We start from the raw sequence: 18,172 nt of genomic DNA, 5'->3' as shown, positions 1-18,172 counted from the left end.
CCAGTGCAAGAATGACAAAGCCTCCTTTTTAATTCATAAATATAAACAGGAACTGACTAATAAAGGAAATTGTGTTTAAATATCACAAATTTAAGGTTAATTAGTGGCATGAGGTTAACTTCTGGTTCTTTGAACAGTGGTTTGCTAGTTGCAGATTAACCAGCGATTCAGTTTCCCTGCAAAGCAGGAAGTACTTGGAGATTGTTTTATGGTTTTAGAGAGATTCAAAGAGGCAATTAACAAGAGGTCTCTGGAGGTGTCCTGGGAAGTGCAGTTGTTGGCCGCTGGGGACTGGCCCCAGTTCAGCTGCTTGTGAACTTAAGTGAGTAACTTGGGCTTCATTTTATTGTCTTTTCAGAGTTCCCTGGTGGTCCAGTGGTTAAGACTCCACACTTCAGTGCAGGGGTGCAGGTTTGATCCCTGGTCAGGGAACTAAGATCCCACATGCCGTGAGGTGCAATAAAAAATTTAAATAATGATAAAAGAAGATCCTTATCAGCTCTAAGCTTCTACTCTATGAAGACTTTCCATCCACTGACACTTAAGTATGTCTCTTTCTTATCAAGTGGAATTTATGTCAGACTTACCTTGAATACGTTTAGCATTGGCACAGGGATTCAGGATTTTGCCCCTGTTCCCACAGTTTAACCTTACGCCGCTGAGCTAGCATTTATGTTCGGAGGTTTGCTTCATTGAATGCTCTGGAATACACCTTCAGATTTCATGGGTGGGGTGTGGGAGGGAGTGTAGATGGGAAAAAAAAAAAGAACGGAAACACTGGTATTGACCTATAACACGGTGTGTGCTTTTTTCTGTGCCAACATATTTCAAAAAGAGATTACGATGTACCGTTGCCCCTTGTTACACGCTTATTCAGCTTTTGAGCAGTGATCGGGATAGTTCGAGCTTAAGCCACTACTTCCCAAACTTTATTTTCATACTGTGACATGTGGAAATTACTGTTGTTTCACTGAAGAAGAAGACAGCTGTCCCGGGAGCTGTGGCTGTCCTGTCCCCAGCTGGCCATACACAGGCGAGGAGGAGCTCCCTGTGCTAAGGTCCATGCGAAGGGCAGCCTTACACGTTCAAGGTCTTCGTCCCAAACTCTGCCTAACTCTCAAGAGTAACGGTGTCACTAGTTAGTTTTGTTCTGTTTTTAAACCAAAGCATGTTATATATTATCCCTTGAATCATCACCCATTTTTACTTGACCATATCTGTTTTAGGGGTTTACATTCTCTTTACTATTATTGTTATGTAAGTTTCAGTTGTACAGCATTATAATTCAACATGTGTACCACAGTACCAAGTGATCACTGCCATCAGTCTGGATGAGTATCGTTATTTTTATTAAATCTGTCTGTAATCTGTTCTGCGTTCATGTGCCTTTGTGCTCTTGGCCCGTTTAAAGACCATATTTGGAGACTTCCCTGGTAGTCCAGTGGCTAAGACTCTGTGCTCCTAATGTGGGGGGCTGGGGTTCTGGCCCTGGTTGGGGAACTAGATCCCACATGCTTCAGCTAAAGATCCTGCTTGTTGCCATGAAGATCGAAGATCCCACATGCTTCACATAAGACTTAGCACAGCCAAATAGATAATAAATATTAGAAAAAAAAAAAAAAACCATACTTGTCCTCAGAAAGTGGCCCATTTTAAAGTGTACGAATGGGTAGTTAACTGGTTAAGAGGTGGGAAATGCGTTTCTCATGATACTTTAACCTCATTAGATTATGGGTTGACTTGCTCTGGCTCTTTTGAGAAAATAAGGAATTTCTTTAAGTAGCTTATTTTAAGTTTTCCATTATAAAAGTATTATAGAAAATTGAAAATAAAAAAGTAGAGGAGGGAAAATCATTCATATTTCTGTTTTCCAAATACTGTTAATATCATGGTTTTTCTTGCCTTTAAAAAAAAATCATGCATTCTTTCTTAATCATAGAAATTTTCAAACATTTGCATGATAGAAAAGAACTGATAAACCTCATGTACCCATCACTAGCTTCTGGAGCCAACCAACACCCAGGCAAGTCTTGTTCTCCATCCCACCGTTAACTCCCAGATGGTTTTGAATCAGATCCCAGAAATAATCGTTTCATCTGTAAACACTTGGGTGTGTATCTGTGAAAGATAAGGACTAGTTTTCAACATAACCACAATACTGTCATCACACCTTAAAACACGTTCCTGGGTGTTACTGAGCAACCAGTCAGTGCACAGATTTTCCCGTTGGTTTCACTTCCTAACAGTTCATTTGTTTTAATCATCTGGATTCAAGAAGGGTCCACCCATCGTGTGTACACTTTTAATTAGAAGACTAAAACCATATGGGCATTCAGAAGAGATAATGTGAACTGTCCACCTTGGGGATGCTAAGAGCTTGCACTTCCGAGTCAGACAGACTGGGTTTCAGACCAGCTCTGCTGCTTGCTAGCTGTGTAACCCTGTGCAAGTTACTTACCCTCTCTCACTTTAGTTTCTTCGTCCTGTCAAATGGAATTAATCTATACCCTAGGACCGCCGTGAGCATTGAGTGAGTCAGTGCAGGTTAAAGCACGGTAGAGCCCCGCACAGAGTTAATGATAAACGCTAGCTCTGTCCAGCACCTAGGATAGCACCAGGTGCATAGATTTGTGGAATAAAAATAGAGTAGGAGTCGAGAGCCAAGGAATTTGGTCTAATTCTGCCATTTAGGGGAATCACTTCAAAGTTTTGGACCCCAAATTTCTCATTAGAAAAGGGGACGGAATGAACAACTAGATGATCACTGAAATTCCAGAACTTGCAGGAAATGGGGCAGGCATGATATTTTAGAAACAACATGAGCTTCTAAAACAGACTGGGGTTTGCATCTTGCACTTTATTATTTACAAGCATTTAATCTCAACCTCAGTTTCATCCTATGTGCAATGGAATTAATAATACTAATTTAGTAAAATTGTTGGGATGAGCAAGAAGATAAATATGTCTGGTTCCTAGTGTGTAGTGGGTACTCAGATTATTAGACAGCATTTTATGATTGTAAAACAGGAATGTTACATTGGAGCATTTTCAACATCTTAAGAGCTGTGTGTTTTGTGGCATTTGTATAAATGAAGATGACCAAGTGTCTTATGGCAAATGGAATATACACTGAAAGGGTGAACCTGGAAACTGTGTTTCCAGTACTTGAATGATGGAAAATTAAGGGACCATTCAATGCTGTTGATAAAAGCCAAAGGATATGAGGATCCCTGGAGAAATTCAGGAAGGTCTTTGCAACAGATGGTTACTTAAGTAAAATAAACCTGTTTTCTGTTATCATTTGAAAATTTCACAGTGAGTCAAAAATGGCTTTTTTAATTGCAATATATGCAAGCATTATGTTAGTTTCAGGTGTGCTACATGGTGATTTGATATTTGCATGTTTTATGAAATCACCACAGGAAGTCTAGTACCCATCTGTCCCCACACAAAGTTACTAGACTGTTATCGACCATATTGCTTATGCTTATATTACATCCCTGTGCTTGGTTCATGTTTGTTTTTGCTTTTTCTAATTGCATGTATCGGTGAAATCATATGGTATTTGTCTTTCTCTGATTTATTTCACTTGGCATAATATACCCTCTAGATGTTGTCACAGGTGGCATGATTTCATTTTTGTTTGGGCTGAGTAACATTCCATTCACCTATCAATGGACTGTTAGGTTGCTTCCATATTTTGGCTCTTGTGAACAACGCTGCAGTGAACGTTGGCGTGCGTATTATCTTTCTGAATGCATGTTTTTGTTTTCTTTGGGTGAATACGCAGAAGTGAAATCTCTGGATTATTTGGCAATTCTATTTTTAGGTTTTCGAGGAACTTCCATACAGTTTTCTGTAGTTTACGGTCCCACCAGCAGTGCAGGAAGCTTCCCTTTTCTCCACGTTCTCACCAAAATTTGTCATTTCTTGTCTTTTCGATACAGCCATTCTGAGAGGTACAAGATGGGATCCCATTGTGGTTTTAATTTGCATTTCCCTGATAGTGATGTTGAGAATATTTTCATGTGCCTGTTGGCCATCTGTATATCTTCTTGGAAGAATGTCTGTTCAGGTCCTCTGCTCATTTTTTAGTCAGGTTGTTTTTTTGATGTTGTGTGAATTCTTTGTATATTTTGGGTATTAACCCTTATCTGATGTGTTTGCAAATACAGTATCTTTTTTTAAGGAACTGTACTTGACTTTAATTGTGACTGAAGCAAATACAGTCTCTTCTCCCACTCAGTAGGCTGCCTTTTTGTTTTGTTGATAGTTTCTTTCGTGTGCAAAGACTTTTTTAAGACTGATGTAGTCCCATTTGTTTATTTTGCTTTTGTTTCCCTTGCCTGAAGGGACAGATCCAAAAAAAATTGTTAAGATCAAGGTCAAAGATCTGTCTGTGTTTTCTTCTAGAAGCTTTTGGTTTCGGATCTTACATTTAAGTCTTTAATCCGTTTTGAGTTTGTTTTTGTCTGCAGTGTAAGAAAGTGGTTTAGTTTCAGTCATTTGCTAGTTGCTGTCCCGTTTTCTCAGCACCATTTATTGACAAGGATATCTTTTCCCTATTGTGTATTCTTTGTCATAGATTCATTGACCATATAAAAAGATGTCGATTGGATGTGTGTGTGTGTTTATTTATCTTTAACGTTTGGAAATGCTGCATTTGCCTTAATGATATTTTTGGTTTAATGAAAATAACTTACATTAGCTGTTAAAAGGAGAGCTGCACTGTTAACTGACTTAGAAAAGCAAGTCAGTTCTGAGTTTACTGATCCCAGTGTACTGGTCAGCATTTCCCCAACATGCTTGCTAAGAGTCGCCTGAGGAACCTGAAAGCTGCCGCAGCTCACTCTTCAGGGCTGGGTCGGGGCCCAGGAATCGGTGTCGCCCCCTCGCCCCTGCGCAGGAAGCACCCCTGCGTCTGCACCTCTGCCCCGAGCCCTTCACCACTGAGCCCGGTGCTCCTGCTCTGCTCGGCCTTCACCTTTGCCCGGTTTTTCGCTTGCCTGTGTTAATTTTTTTTCCAGATGCTCCAAGGTATGAATCACATTGTTATCAGCAACATCATCTGTGCGCTCAGATGCGTCACTTCCATTTTTCTTATGGAGCCTGCGGTCTTCTTCCTGCTCCCTTCACTGCTCCCTGTCAGTGCCGTTCAGGAATGGACCTTTACTCTGCTCTGGGCTGGCTCCCATGGCGTCGCATTTCTTGGTTGCGTCCTTATGTCCTAATAAAAATCTGAAGGACTTTATTTTGCCCACAAACTTGCTTGATAGTTTGGAAGTAGAGTCGAGTCCCAGGCTAGAAGTGATTTTCTCTCAGAGTTTTGAAGGTGTTCTTATACTTCCCAGGGTCTGTAAGTGTTTTTGAGGCGTGGAGGTTCACACCCTTTCTGCATACCCTTGTTCTGCTGGCTCGGTTTTTCTTTTCTCCTTCACTGGGAGTTTGAGGACAGTCCCTCCATCCCTGGTGGTCTGGAGTTCCATGATGGTGTATCCTGGTGTGGGTCTTTCCTCTTCTGCTATTCTTGGTCCACAGTGGATCCATTTATTCTGAAAATTCATGTCCTGCAATCCTGGGACATTTTCTTCTATCATTTCTGTGATTTTTCTCCCCATCTTTTCTTTTCCTGTGATCCTTTTTCATACTGTCCATTCTTGTCATATGGATACAATAGCTCCAAAGAGGGCCCATCATAACTTTCTATAAGACATTAAGGTAAACAAAGGAAGAAAAATTGAAAACAAAACAAAACCATGAAGGGGACTTGCATATAAGAAAATGTATCCTGTAGAAGCAGGGGCAAGGTCCCAAGAATACTGTTTTTTGAATTGATGTCAGCATGAAACCAGGATGCTTTAACTTGCCCCAGAAGTTCCTCCTGAAAACTGCTTTTCTCCTTATAAATGAAAATACCCACAGCAGTTCTCTCCAGGTGGGATCACTTGCTCTTTCTACTTCACTGTCCCTTTCGTATTCCCCAGGTGCCTACATGTGACCTGTCCTTTTCTCAGAAAGGAAAGGGGCTCCCCACTGCACCCCACTCCCGTGCAGTGTCCCCCGGCACCCAGGCCACCCAGCCCTCTGTTGTCGCTCCCTCTGACTCCTTGGTCTTGCATTGACCTCCTTCGCTCTTTATGAAAGTATGTTTTTAGGTCTTCCTAACCTGTTTTGCTCTCAGCTTTTCTCCTCAATTATTTTCACTGGCTACTTTTTAAGACTGATGCCACCTGCTCTGCAAAGCAGTGCTGTTCAGGCTTTCTTCTAAGTCAGCCTAGTCATTCTAGCTCCAGTGGCCCTTGTAGCAGATAATAGCCTCTTTCTGGAGCTTTCAGATTCTAGTTTCAGGTATAAACAATGTTTTTATCACTCAGTTCATTTGCAGATCAAAGAGAATATTTTTCAGTTAATTTTTATTAAGAGAAAAAAATCCTGAAAAGAATACCGGCTGATTTACGGTCATAATGGAGTAGGACATGGCAACCCACTCCAGTATTCTTGCCTGGAAAACTCCATGGACAGAGGCGCCTGGTGCATTACAGCCCATGGGGTCGCAGAGTTGGACATGACTGAGCACACGCAGTCGTAAGCTTAGCCACTTCCCTTTGTTCTGGCTGGTCTGTCATTCTCTCATTCTTAAGGGATTACTGAAATTGATCCAGGGAAGGTACTCGCAAAAACTTTCCTAAAGTGGAGGACACTTCTTTCAAAATCAATAAATACTTGCATTAGTGCTTGAGACAGAAAGAGGGAGATAATCACCAATAATCCTATCACCCAGAGCTTATTTCTGCCACTCGGAGACCTCCAACACATGATAAGGAACAGGGTGTCAAACGATGCTTTGATCTTTAAGGTTGAAATAGGACTGTCTAAAAGTGTGTTTGTGGTTTGAAGGACTGTGTAATGAAACTCTGAGTAGGTACCTCATGGGTCTGAAACAAAGGCACGATCTGGGCTGAAGACACAGATTTGGGAGACATTAGCGTTTAGTTGGCATAGTAAGCCACTGGAATAGATGCGGTGGGGAGAGGAGGGAATGGTTAAAGTGCCTGGACTGGAGAGCCTCAGATGCCCTGAGGACAGTCCACATTCAGGGAATGGGCAGAGTAAGAAGAGATTCCCCTACAGGAATGGGAGGAAGGCTGGGAAAACACAGCATCCGCTGGAGATGAGAATGGAAATCCATGTTAGATGCTTCCAAAAGGTAAAGGAGGATGAGTCCTAATGATGTCATTGAATTTTACTACAATAATACCTATTTACCATAAAGTATTTCTTGATCTTACTACTACTACTGAGTCGCTTCAGTCGTGTCCAACTCTGTGACCCCATAGATGGCAGCCCACCAGGCTCCCCTGTCCCTGGGATTCTCCAGGCAAGAACACTGGAGTGGGTTGCCATTTCCTTCTCCAATGCATGAAAGTGAAAAGTGAAAGCGAAGCTGCACAGTCGTATCCGACTGGCAGCGACCCCAGGGACTGAGGCCCACCAGGCTCCTCTATCCATGGGATTTTCCAGGCAAGAGTACTGGAGTTGGGGTGCCATTGCCTTCTCCATTCTTGGTCTCACTCAAACACAGTTGTTAATCTCCTGTGTTAATATATTCATACATGCATGATAAACTTAGCACAGATGTATTTTATTGGGTTGACTAAAAAGTTCATCTGGGTTTTCCCATACCATGAAAAACCTGAATGAACTTTTTGACCAAGCCAGTATGTGTGTGTGTGTGTGTGTGTGTGTGTGTGTGTGTGTGTATTCAGTTCAGTCGCTCAGTCGTGTCCGACTCTTTGCAACCCCATGAATCGCAGCACGATTCATGGACAGGCCTCCCTGTCCATCACCAGCTCCCGGAGTTCACCCAAACTCATGTCCATCGAGTCAGTGATGCCATCCAGCCATCTCATCCTCTGTCGTGCCCTTCTCCTCCTGCCCCCAATCCCTCCCAGCATCAGGATCTTTTCCAATGAGTCAACTCTTTGCATGAGGTGGCCAAAGTATTGGAGTTTCAGCCTCAGCATCAGTCCTTCCAACGAACACCCAGGACTGGTCTCCTTTAGGATGGACTGGTTGGATCTCCTTGCAGTCCATGGGACTCTAAAGAGTCTTCTCCAACACCACAGTTCAAAAGCATCAATTCTTCGGTGCTCAGCTTTGTTCACAGTCCAACTCTCACATCCATACATGACCACTGGAAAAACTATAGCCTTGACTAGACGGACCTTTGTTGGCAAAGTAATGTCTCTGCCTTTGAATATGCTATCTAGGTTGGTCATAACTTTCCTTCCAAGGAGTAGATCAGATCAGATCAGTCACTCAGTCTTGTCCAACTCTTTGCGACCCCATGAATCGCAGCACGCCAGGCCTCCCTGTCCATCACCAACTCCCGGAGTTCACTCAGACTCACGTCCATCGAGTCAGTGATGTCATCCAGCCATCTCATCCTCTGTCGTCCCCTTCTCCTCCTGCCCCCAATCCCTCCCAGCATCAGAGTCTTTTCCAATGAGTCAACTCTTCCAATGAGGTGGCCAAAGTACTGGAGTTTCAGCTTTAGCATCATTCCTTCCAAAGAAATCCCAGGGCTGATCTCCTTCAGAATGGACTGGTTGGATCTCCTTGCAGTCCAAGGGACTCTCAAGAGTCTTCTCCAACACCACAGTTCAAAAGCATCAATTCTTCGGCACTCAGCCTTCTTCACAGTCCAACTCTCACATCCATACATGACCACAGGAAAAACCATAGCCTTGACTAGACAAACCTTTGTTGGCAAAGTAATGTCTCTGCTTTTGAATATGCTATCTAGGTTGGTCATAACTTTCCTTCCAAGGAGTAAGCATCTTTTAATTTCATGGCTGCAGTCACCATCTGTAGTGATTTTGGAGCCCAGAAAAATAAAGTCTGTGACACTGTTTCCACTGTTTCCCCATCTATTTCCCATGAAGTGATGGGACCGGATGCCATTATCTTCGTTTTCTGAATGTTGAGCTTTAAGCCAACTTTTTCATTCTTCACTTTTATCTTCATCAAGAGGCTTTTTAGTTCCTCTTCACTTTCTGCCCTAAGGGTGGTGTCATCTACATATCTGAGGTTATTGATATTTCTCCCGGCAACCTTGATTCCAGTTTGTGCTTCTTCCAGTCCAGCGTTTCTCATGATGTACTCTGCATATAATTTAAATAACCAGGGTGACAATATACAGCTTTGACGTACTCCTTTTCCTATTTGGAACCAGTCTGTTGTTCCATGTCCAGTTCTAACTGTTGCTTCCTGACCTGCATACAAATTTCTCAAGAGGCAGGTCAGGTGGTCTGGTATTCCCATGTCTTTCAGAATTTTCCACAGTTTCTTGTGATCCATACAGTCAAAGGCTTTGGCATAGTCAATAAAGCAGAAATTGATGTTTTTCTGGAACTGTCTTGCTTTTTCCATGATCCAGCGGATGTTGGCAATTTGATCTCTGGTTCCTCTGCCTTTTCTAAAACCAGCTTGAACATCAGAAAGTTCACGGTTCACGTATTGCTGAAGCCTGGCTTGGAGAATTTTGAGCATTACTTTACTAGCGTGTGAGATGAGTGCAATTGTGCAGTAGTTTGAGCATTCTTTGGCATTGCCTTTGTTTGGGATTGGAATGAAAACTGACCTTTTCCAGTCCTGTGGCCTCTGCTGAGTTTTCCAAATTTGCTGGCATATTGAGTGCAGCACTTTCTTTTTTTTTTTTTTTTTTTTTTATGATTATTGTAACAAGTTTAATTTACACAGAATATGAGTGCAGCACTTTCACAGCATCATCTTTCAGGATTTGAAAGAGCTCCACTGGAATTCCATCACCTCCACTAGCTTTGTTCATAGTGATGCTTTCTAAGGCCCACTTGACTTCACATTCCAGAATGTGACTCTAGATGAGTGATCACACCATCCTGATTATCTTGGTCATGAAGATCTTTTTTGTACAGTTCTTCTGTGTATTCTTGCCACCTCTTCTTAATATCTTCTACTTCTGTTAGGTCCATACCATTTCTGTCCTTTATCGAGCCCATCTTTGCATGAAATGTTCCCTTGGTATCTCTAATTTTCTTGAAGAGATCTCTAGTCTTTCCCATTCTGTTGTTTTCCTCTATTTCTTTGCATTGATCGCTGAGGAAGGCTTTCTTATCTCTCCTTGCTATTCTTTGGAACTCTTCATTCAAATGGGAATATCTTTCCTTTTCTCCTTTGCTTTTCGCTTCTCTTCTTTTCACAGCTATTTGTAAGGCCTCCTCAGACAGCCATTTTGCTTTTTTACATTTCTTTTCCATGGGGATGGTCTTGATCCCTGTCTCCTGTACAATGTCACGAACCTCCCTCCACAGTTCATCAGGCAGTCTGTCTATCAGATCTAGTCCCTTATGTATTTCTCACTTCCACTGTATAATGACAAGGGATTTGATTTAGGTCATACCTGAATGGCCTAATGGTTTTCCCTACTTTCTTCAATTTAAGTCTGAATTTGGCAATAAGGAGTTCATGGTCTGAGCCACAGTCAGTGCCTGGTCTTGTTTTTGCTGACTGTGTAGAGCTTCTCCATCTTTGGCTGCAAAGACTATAATCAATCTGATTTCGGTGTTGACCATCTGGTGATGTCCATGTGTAGAGTCTTCTCTTGTGTATATATATATATATACGTTCACAGCTCCACTTCCCCTAAAAGGTGGAGACTTCTCAAAGGTATGGCCCTTAAGGGCATGATGTTAGTCATCTCTGGTGAGACAGTATTGACTTGTGTCTCCACAACATTGACTGCAGTCAGCGTCCCTTGTCTACTCTGTGACTGCCATGTGAGTACTAGCAAGCTATTTAATGTCTCTGTTATCTGCAACATCTGTGACATGTAAGGGTGATGGTGGTGTCTCCTTCATAGAGGAGTGAACATTCCCAAAGTGCAGAAGACCATGCCTGGCTCACTGTAAATGCTGCATGGAGTTCGTTGGCGGTGAACTGGATGCTGTAATAATTGCATTAGTTTCAGTGCAGTGCCTGGCATTTAGCATTTAACAGGTATTAACATGAAAATTCAACACCTTGTAATTAATACAATAACTGTCAATTTAAACTGCCAGCATGTACAGAATATATGTGGTCCAGGCCAGAGGGAAACCTCAGTGGACTGAGAATTCTGTGCATGTAACTTTGTTTTATAAAACAGTCTATAGACTTTTTGCAGAGGTACTGTGTAATCTTTGTGTTTTTTTCATGTAGTTGGGAAAAAGAAAACTGAAAGGTAACGACGACCCCTGCAGAGCGGGTGAGCATGCTCATATGCGGGAGTGAGCATACCCTGAAACAGCTGAGCGACACACGTCCCTCACGGAGTGCGTTTGGCGTGAAAGAAGCAATACCACACTTTACCTGGTCACCCTGGGTTTTTTGTGTGTGTGTGTGTTTTTTACAGCTCATAGAATTAAAAATATCAGTTGCTCTCTTAGACTTTGAATTAACTCCTGGTGCGTATACACTCATTCATTCAGCAGATATTTAAATATTTACTCCACTGTGCAAACACTTACTGTGTGACAGAAACTGAGCTGAGGGCAGGTGTTTTGAAAGGTGAATAAGGCGCTGACATGTAAATGAGGCCTCCGTGGGAAGGGCAGGCTTCAGCGATGAGATGGCGGGGGGGGCAGAGGTGCTCACAGAGGACAGTGAGCACCTGCCCTGCTCAGGGGAGACTGTGTGAGCTGGGGGTGTGGCTGATGCGTCCTGTGTGGATAGGGTGGGGGCTGGAAGGGAGGTTGTTGAGAAGACTGCAGAGGCCAGGCCAGGTCTTTCCAGCAGGATGAGGTGTTTCATATTAAATACAGAGAAGCCATTGAGTGATTTCTAAGCCATGACTTAATCCAGTTTGTGTTTTGAAATCTGTTATGCTGCTGCAAAAACCTTTCTTCTTCTCTATTTGTAAAATAATTTAGATTTAATATAGTAAAAGTAAGTGATTTTTTTTTAGAATTTTCTTTTATTATTTATGTGGCTGTGTCAGGTCTCAATTGCTGCACGTGGGGTCTTAGTTGCAACATGTGGGTTCAACTCCCCAACCGGGGATCCAACCTGCGCCCCCTGCATTGCAAGGTGGACTCCCAACCACTGGTCCACTGGGGAAGTTCACAAAGAAACATATTTTTAGCCCTAAATACTGACCTCTTTGAGTTGTTTACCAGAAAGAGTTCTTGCATTAAGAATCCACCCTTAAAAATCAGTTTAGGGACTTCACTGGTGGTCCAATGGTTAAGATTCTGCAAGCTCAATGCAGGGGACCTGGGTTCAACCCCTGGTCAGGGAACTAGATCTCACATGCCATAGCTAAGACTTGGCACAGCCAAATAAATAATCAGTTTACATCTTAGATATCAGAAACTTGAGTTATAAAAATAAGATGATATATATCTAAAAATGTTCAGTTAGTATTGGAGAGGGTTCTTAGAACTTGAGGTCTGAAATCCTTTTGCTTGCTGGAATCAGATTCCCTTCAACCCCTGTTCTGTTAGTGTATCTGAAAAGCGATATAGTCTGAATGTTGATTTACCATGCACACAATTTCCACAGGAATTTGTCTTTTCCCACTTGTTCCATTTTAAAAAGAAGTCAGCCTTTTATGGTCCTGACTGCCTTAAAAGCAGTAATAGGATGTTTCTTTTAATTGGAAATGCTTTGTCTGTTGCACAGTAAATTTCTTTCTTGTAATTGTGATCATGAGCAACATCTTACATTTCAGTTAGTTCATTCAGGAAGTATTTGCTCACCTGCCCTGTGCCAGGCAGTGGTCTGGGATCTGAGGATGCTTGTGAACTAAACTGAGAACCTTACCCTTTGAGGAGTTTGTATTCCAGTGGGAGGAGGCGGATGGCAATTAATACGCATAATTAGTATCTTCATTATACTACTAATAAATATAATTAGTGTGCTGGGGGTAGCACATGCTATGAAATTGTAGAGCAGCTGGTGCAGGGAGTGAGGAGGCTGCAGCTTTAAATACAGTGATCAGGGTAGCATCATTGAGAAGGTCTGAGTGGAGCAAAGGATTGGAAACTTGTACCGATGGGGGACGGGGGTGAGCAGATCCAGGAAAAGGAACAGTCCACACAAAGAAAGGCCCCAGGCCAGAGTGCTCCAGGCCTGTTAGTGGAAGAGTAGAGAAACCTGCAGGTCTAGAGGGAGGGAGGGAGTTCCTCTGCCTTTTAGGAACAGGCTTCTCAGTCTAATTCAAAAAGTTCATAAGCCAAAATAAATGAGTAAATTAGGGAAAGAATTTTCATCCTGTGAATGCTCTGCAGGTGGTAATCTATAAATACCCCAACTCATGTCTTAATTTGAATTAGGTAATTCCTAAGTAACACAGAAGTTTCTTAAATTCATTTCATAGGGCAGCTAAGCAAACAAAAGAATCTCTTTTTCTTCAAATAAGAAACTGATGTTGGATCACAAGCTCATATGAACTAGCATTTAGTAAAAGGTGAAAATTTACCCTTCCAATGAATAGATTTCAAAAGCCAAAGGCTTTGTTTTATAGCAGAGATTGGCAAAGGCGCACTTGCCTCAGAGAGGGGTGGTGATGGAGGTGAAGATTGGACCGAGTCTGAGGGGACTTTAGAGCAGATTTGGTTACCTCCCTTCTTTCTTTCAAGCTCAGTAGCTCCAGATTGTTTTATCATTTTTATTTGGTGATCTGTGTTTTCTGTTCTTGAACTCAGTGAGATTTTCCTTGTGTTTCTTAAGTTGGCAGCCTAAATCAGGTACACTGTAACGGAGAAGGCAGTGGCACCCCACTCCAGTACTCTTGCCTGGAAAATCCCATGGATGGAGGAGCCTGGTGGGCTGCAGTCCATGGGGTCACTAGGAGTCGGACATGACTGAGTGACTTCACTTTCACTTCTCACTTTCTTGCACTGGAGAAGGAAATGGCAACCCACTTCAGTGTTCTTGTCTGGAGAATCCCAGGGATGGGGGAGCCTGGTGGGCTGCCGTCTCAGGGGTCGCACAGAGTCGGACATGACTGAGGCAACTTAGCAGCAACAGCAGCAGCTTTTCATAAGGTCCTGTTCCCAAGTCAGGGCCGGCTGCTGGCTGCTCAGAAATCAGTACTTGAGAGAGACACAGATGTTGGTGGAAAGGAAAATTACTGCTAATCAGAATGCTGGCAATATGCAGATATGGTAGGTTCAGTGTCCCTCCAAAAACCATCTCCTAGGATTCTGCTTGGCCATGAAAGTTTTTAAAGGGAAAAAGGAAGGCATCTCGGTTAATCCTTGAGATAGAGAAGCAGAGTCCTCCTCCTACTGTGTGCAGTCTTGTCTCCCCCCACCTCACCCCACCTCCGGCTCTGCAGCGTGAAGGATCTTAGTTCCCTGGCCAGGGATTGAACCTGGGCCGCGGCAGTGAAAGCACCAAATCCTAACCACTGGACCACCAGGGAATTCCTGGGGTTTTTCTTCAGATGCTGTCCTGTTCCCAGTGTGTTTCTGGGAAAGCTGAAGGAGAAGCTCGGGAGGAGATCTGGTCATCTGTTAGTTACTTATTCTTAATTTCTACTCCTTTGATCTACAAAAAAATCCAAGAGATCAGGATTAGGCAAGGTGTCCTGTGGTCAGAAGATTTGAAAGGTGTGCTGGGGCCGGAGATGAGTAGAGCATGGGGATGCCTGATCTAAGAGGGGCCTCCTGCAGAGAGCTCTTTCCTGCCAAAAGCTGCTTCCAAATCCCCACTTCTGAGAACATCCTTCTATTTCTATGGGATCACGGGTCTGACTTCTGCTGGCATGCAGTGCCGTATCCTTAGAGCAGAAGATGTCCACGTGGGCCCGTTGGTGACAGTACTGTCGCCTGTTTACATAAACAAGCAGAACAAGCTTATGAGCAGTAGGGTTAATCCCATTTTCTTAAGGTCATTCCTTGGAGCTGTTCGCAGTAGACTCAGTACTGCTCAGGATGCAGCTGTTTACGTCACAGCTGCAGTCTGGTCTGTACAAGACCTCAGGAATGTGCAGCCCACACTGCATCTATGGCTCCATTGTCCTAATCTCGAGCTGCCTGAGCCTGCTCCTTTGTGACTCATTGAGGCCTGGGAGATTTCAGCTTCTCTACAAACAGTAGGCAGGGACCTTTGTCCTTGGGTAGGTGGGGGCAGGGGTTTAGGCACAGGGTTCTACTCCTTTCCAGTCCTAATCAATGACTGAAACAGTAGAATATTGTCAAAGTCACGCGTGTATCAAGTGTATTATATTGGTGTGTATATTCCGTATCACCTTTGTTTCGGATGCATGGTACTAATTGTAAAGAAGCAGCCTTAGTTTATCCAGTGAGATACTTGAGGTGTTCCAGCTATGTGTGTGTGCTAAGTCTCTCAGTCGTGTCTGACTCTTTGCAACCTCATGGACTGTGGCCTGCCAGGCTCTGTCCATGGGATTCTCCAGGCAAGTATACTGGAGTGGGTTGCCATACCCTCCTCCAGGGAATCTTCCCGACCCAGGGATTGAACCTGAGTTCTTATGTCTCCTGTATTGGCACGCGGGTTCTTTACCACTGGCTTACCTGGGAAGACAGGACTGATCTTTTCTCTTGTTTCTGAATTTTATTTTTCAGAATATCCTTTTGTGGTTTCTTAAACTTTTTTCTTACTGATTCCTTTCCCCATTTGTCATGGTTGTTTCGTACTTGAGTCCTTTCTGCAAAATTGCTGTTCATTGTTTCTGGCCTAGTTTCCTATGAGGTTGAAGCTGAGGTATGATCACTAAAGAAAATGCTAAGACGCACAGGTCTTTGACTTTCTGAAGCAAAACATTCTACGTTCATCTCGCAGTAAAAAAGGAAAGTGATCCAGGTTAGTATAACTGAGAGTTAGAAGGGCCCTTAAAAAATTGGCAAGGCCTTTTCTCCCTTTTTAAAAAATAGAACTCTGTGCATCACCCCCAGATGTAATTGCCCACCCTCTTTTTCTTTAAAAGGAAATGCCACGACCTCTTTAGGCCTCCTGTTCCACTGCCATCCTGAGTGGGAAGTTCAAGAGCGAGTGTTTTGATTTGTTGAATGACAGGATAAAAAGATTGAATGCACTCAGAGCAAGCTTAGTCCTATATCTCTCTTGATTGGATATTTTGAGAATTGAGTTTTAAACATAAGACCCCCAATTTTTTAATGCATTCTATCAGTTTAAGACACCATGCAAAGACAGGTCTACTTTGTTTATCTTTATTATATTCTGTCCTCGGTTTGGTGTGAAATGGGGTTTGGGTTACATGACCACAGTGTGGGGACCTCTGAGATGTCTAACCTGGTGTTGACACTTCACTTAATCACTATTAACATCCAGCTACACTTGAGGTTTTTAATCATAACATTTGCCAAGCTGTATGTCAAAATGCAACTTAAAATTTTTTTTTTTTTTTTCAAAATCAGTGGTGTTTAAGTCATGACAGGAAAGTCTTCCCTTTAAGACTTGTCAAATTTCCAACTCCGAGAGAGATCCTCTATAATGGTGACAGCTTGTGGGCCGCCCGGACTTGGAGGAATCTGCATCTGTTCGCTGTCCTTTTGTTCTCGTGAGAAGGAAGCAGTTGAGGGCACGGTCATTCATAATTCACCTGCCTTATTAGGAGGAGGACGTCAGTTTTTAAGGACTGGCTAGAGTGTCCAGTCTTATCCTTGAAGATTTATTTACTCTCATTTTTAATGAATTGCCTAGGTCATTTGTGGTAAATTTGTTTGCATGGTCATACTACTTGGATGTGGAAAATTTTTTTATTAAATATTTTTAAAACCTCCTTGTTTAGCATCATGTGTCATTGTTTTCAGCATGTAACTTCTCAGAAACTTCACAGGAGGGAAAGTAGTGACGCAGAAGGAATCTTATCAGTTATCCTTTGCACAGTAAAACCATCGGCATCCATCACCAGCTTCTGCTTCAAATCAGATTTTAATTCAGATGTTCCATTACTCCTTCTTGAAACAGTTTTGTTCCCTGTACATGCTGTGTTACTTTGGTTTTATAATTGAAAATAACTGATAAAAACAACATCTGAGCTCTTGAGCCCGGAATATCAGTGTAGTTTATTTTGGGATTTGAGTTTAAAGGCTTTCTAGAATTTGTGAATTTACCTTTCAATCCTGAAAGTCTTTCCAGAAATCCTGTATCTTATGAGTTCATTCTCACATTTTTCATTGCTGGGTCATTGTTTACTGGTGAAATCCCAAGAATAAGTAGTATGAATCTGGCATTTTATCAGTGACTGTATTAAAGCAGATTTCCAGGAAATGAGTGTAATAGGTCTCATCTGACAGAAGGGAGAGGGTGTTGGTCACATGCAATTTAGGGATAAAAGTAGGAGCAAACTGAGTTAACCAGAGATAGAGGAAAGACGTCAAGACTGGTGTACACAGAGGAATCACAGTCGAGGCACAGCTCAATACAGTTCATATATTATATATATATAATTGGAGTATAGCTGCTTTACACGTTGTGTTAGTATCTGCTCTGTGACATTGTGAATCAGCCTTATGTGTACATATGTCCTCTCCATCCTGCACCTCCCTCCCGGCCCCCGCCCCCGACCCCTCTAGGTGGTCGCAGAGCACAGAGCCGAGCTCCCTGCGCTATGCAGAGGGCTCCCATTAGCTCCCTGCTTTAATCCGAGTCAGGTATGTATGTCAGTTCCAATCTCCCACTTCATGTCCCGCCACCTCCCATATCCACACGTCCTCTCTCTATGTCTGCATCTCTGTCTCTATTCCTGCCCTGAAAATAGGTTCATCTATGCCATTTGTATAGATTCCACATACAGTTCTTATATATCAGTTCCATTTTTGTGTGTGAATGAGAAGGATGAGAATGGCAACTTCGTTCTGTACACAACAGATAGGATAGGCTGCAGTCTCCAGTAGAACTGAATTCATCAGTGCCTTAACCTGTGTCAGTGAATTGTTAATTGCTCGCAAGCTCGTTGGATGCCCTCTTGTAGTACCTTACACTGCCTGTCTCTTCCTTCCTTCCTCTCCCGTAGTTTCTAAAAAAACAGATGTGTTGGAATTAGTCCAAAAGCCACAATCAGAGGGGCTTGGTTTCTTCCAAATCAGAGGATGACTATCTTTTCCCTGAGAAAACAGTTAACCCTTTTCTATGTTTATGCTGGAGAAATAAGCCAGTCTAT

The 18,172-nt window shown here is 42.7% G+C and overlaps 1 protein-coding gene, 1 long non-coding RNA gene and 1 other non-coding gene across 5 annotated transcripts in view; 2 read left to right on the top strand and 1 right to left on the bottom strand.

The window, feature by feature from the left end:
* Window positions 1-18,172, top strand: part of FAM118B (family with sequence similarity 118 member B) — a 49,291-nt gene that overhangs the window by 3,246 nt on the left and 27,873 nt on the right. For 2 of the 3 annotated variants that reach the window (XM_055581222.1, XM_055581221.1), the window contains exon 2: window positions 359-545. The exons of the other annotated variant lie outside the window; for it this stretch is intronic. In XM_055581222.1, coding sequence (XP_055437197.1) covers window positions 517-545 — 29 coding nt within the window. In that variant the 5' untranslated portion in view covers window positions 359-516. The remainder of the gene's footprint in view (window positions 1-358; window positions 546-18,172) is intronic. 3 annotated transcript variants of the gene reach the window in all.
* LOC129652523 (uncharacterized) lies at window positions 4,712-16,789 on the top strand. The gene is made up of 2 exons (XR_008714575.1): window positions 4,712-5,037; window positions 16,425-16,789. It is a non-coding gene; the product is annotated as an uncharacterized LOC129652523 (long non-coding RNA).
* Window positions 14,375-14,446, bottom strand: TRNAE-UUC (transfer RNA glutamic acid (anticodon UUC)). The gene has a single exon. It is a non-coding gene; the product is annotated as a tRNA-Glu (tRNA).

Source organism: Bubalus kerabau, chromosome 5 (assembly GCF_029407905.1).
Source record: "Bubalus kerabau isolate K-KA32 ecotype Philippines breed swamp buffalo chromosome 5, PCC_UOA_SB_1v2, whole genome shotgun sequence".
Classification (NCBI taxonomy): domain Eukaryota; kingdom Metazoa; phylum Chordata; class Mammalia; order Artiodactyla; family Bovidae; genus Bubalus; species Bubalus kerabau.
Note: the sequence above shows the minus strand (reverse complement) of the source record. Positions and strands in the feature narration are given on the sequence as shown.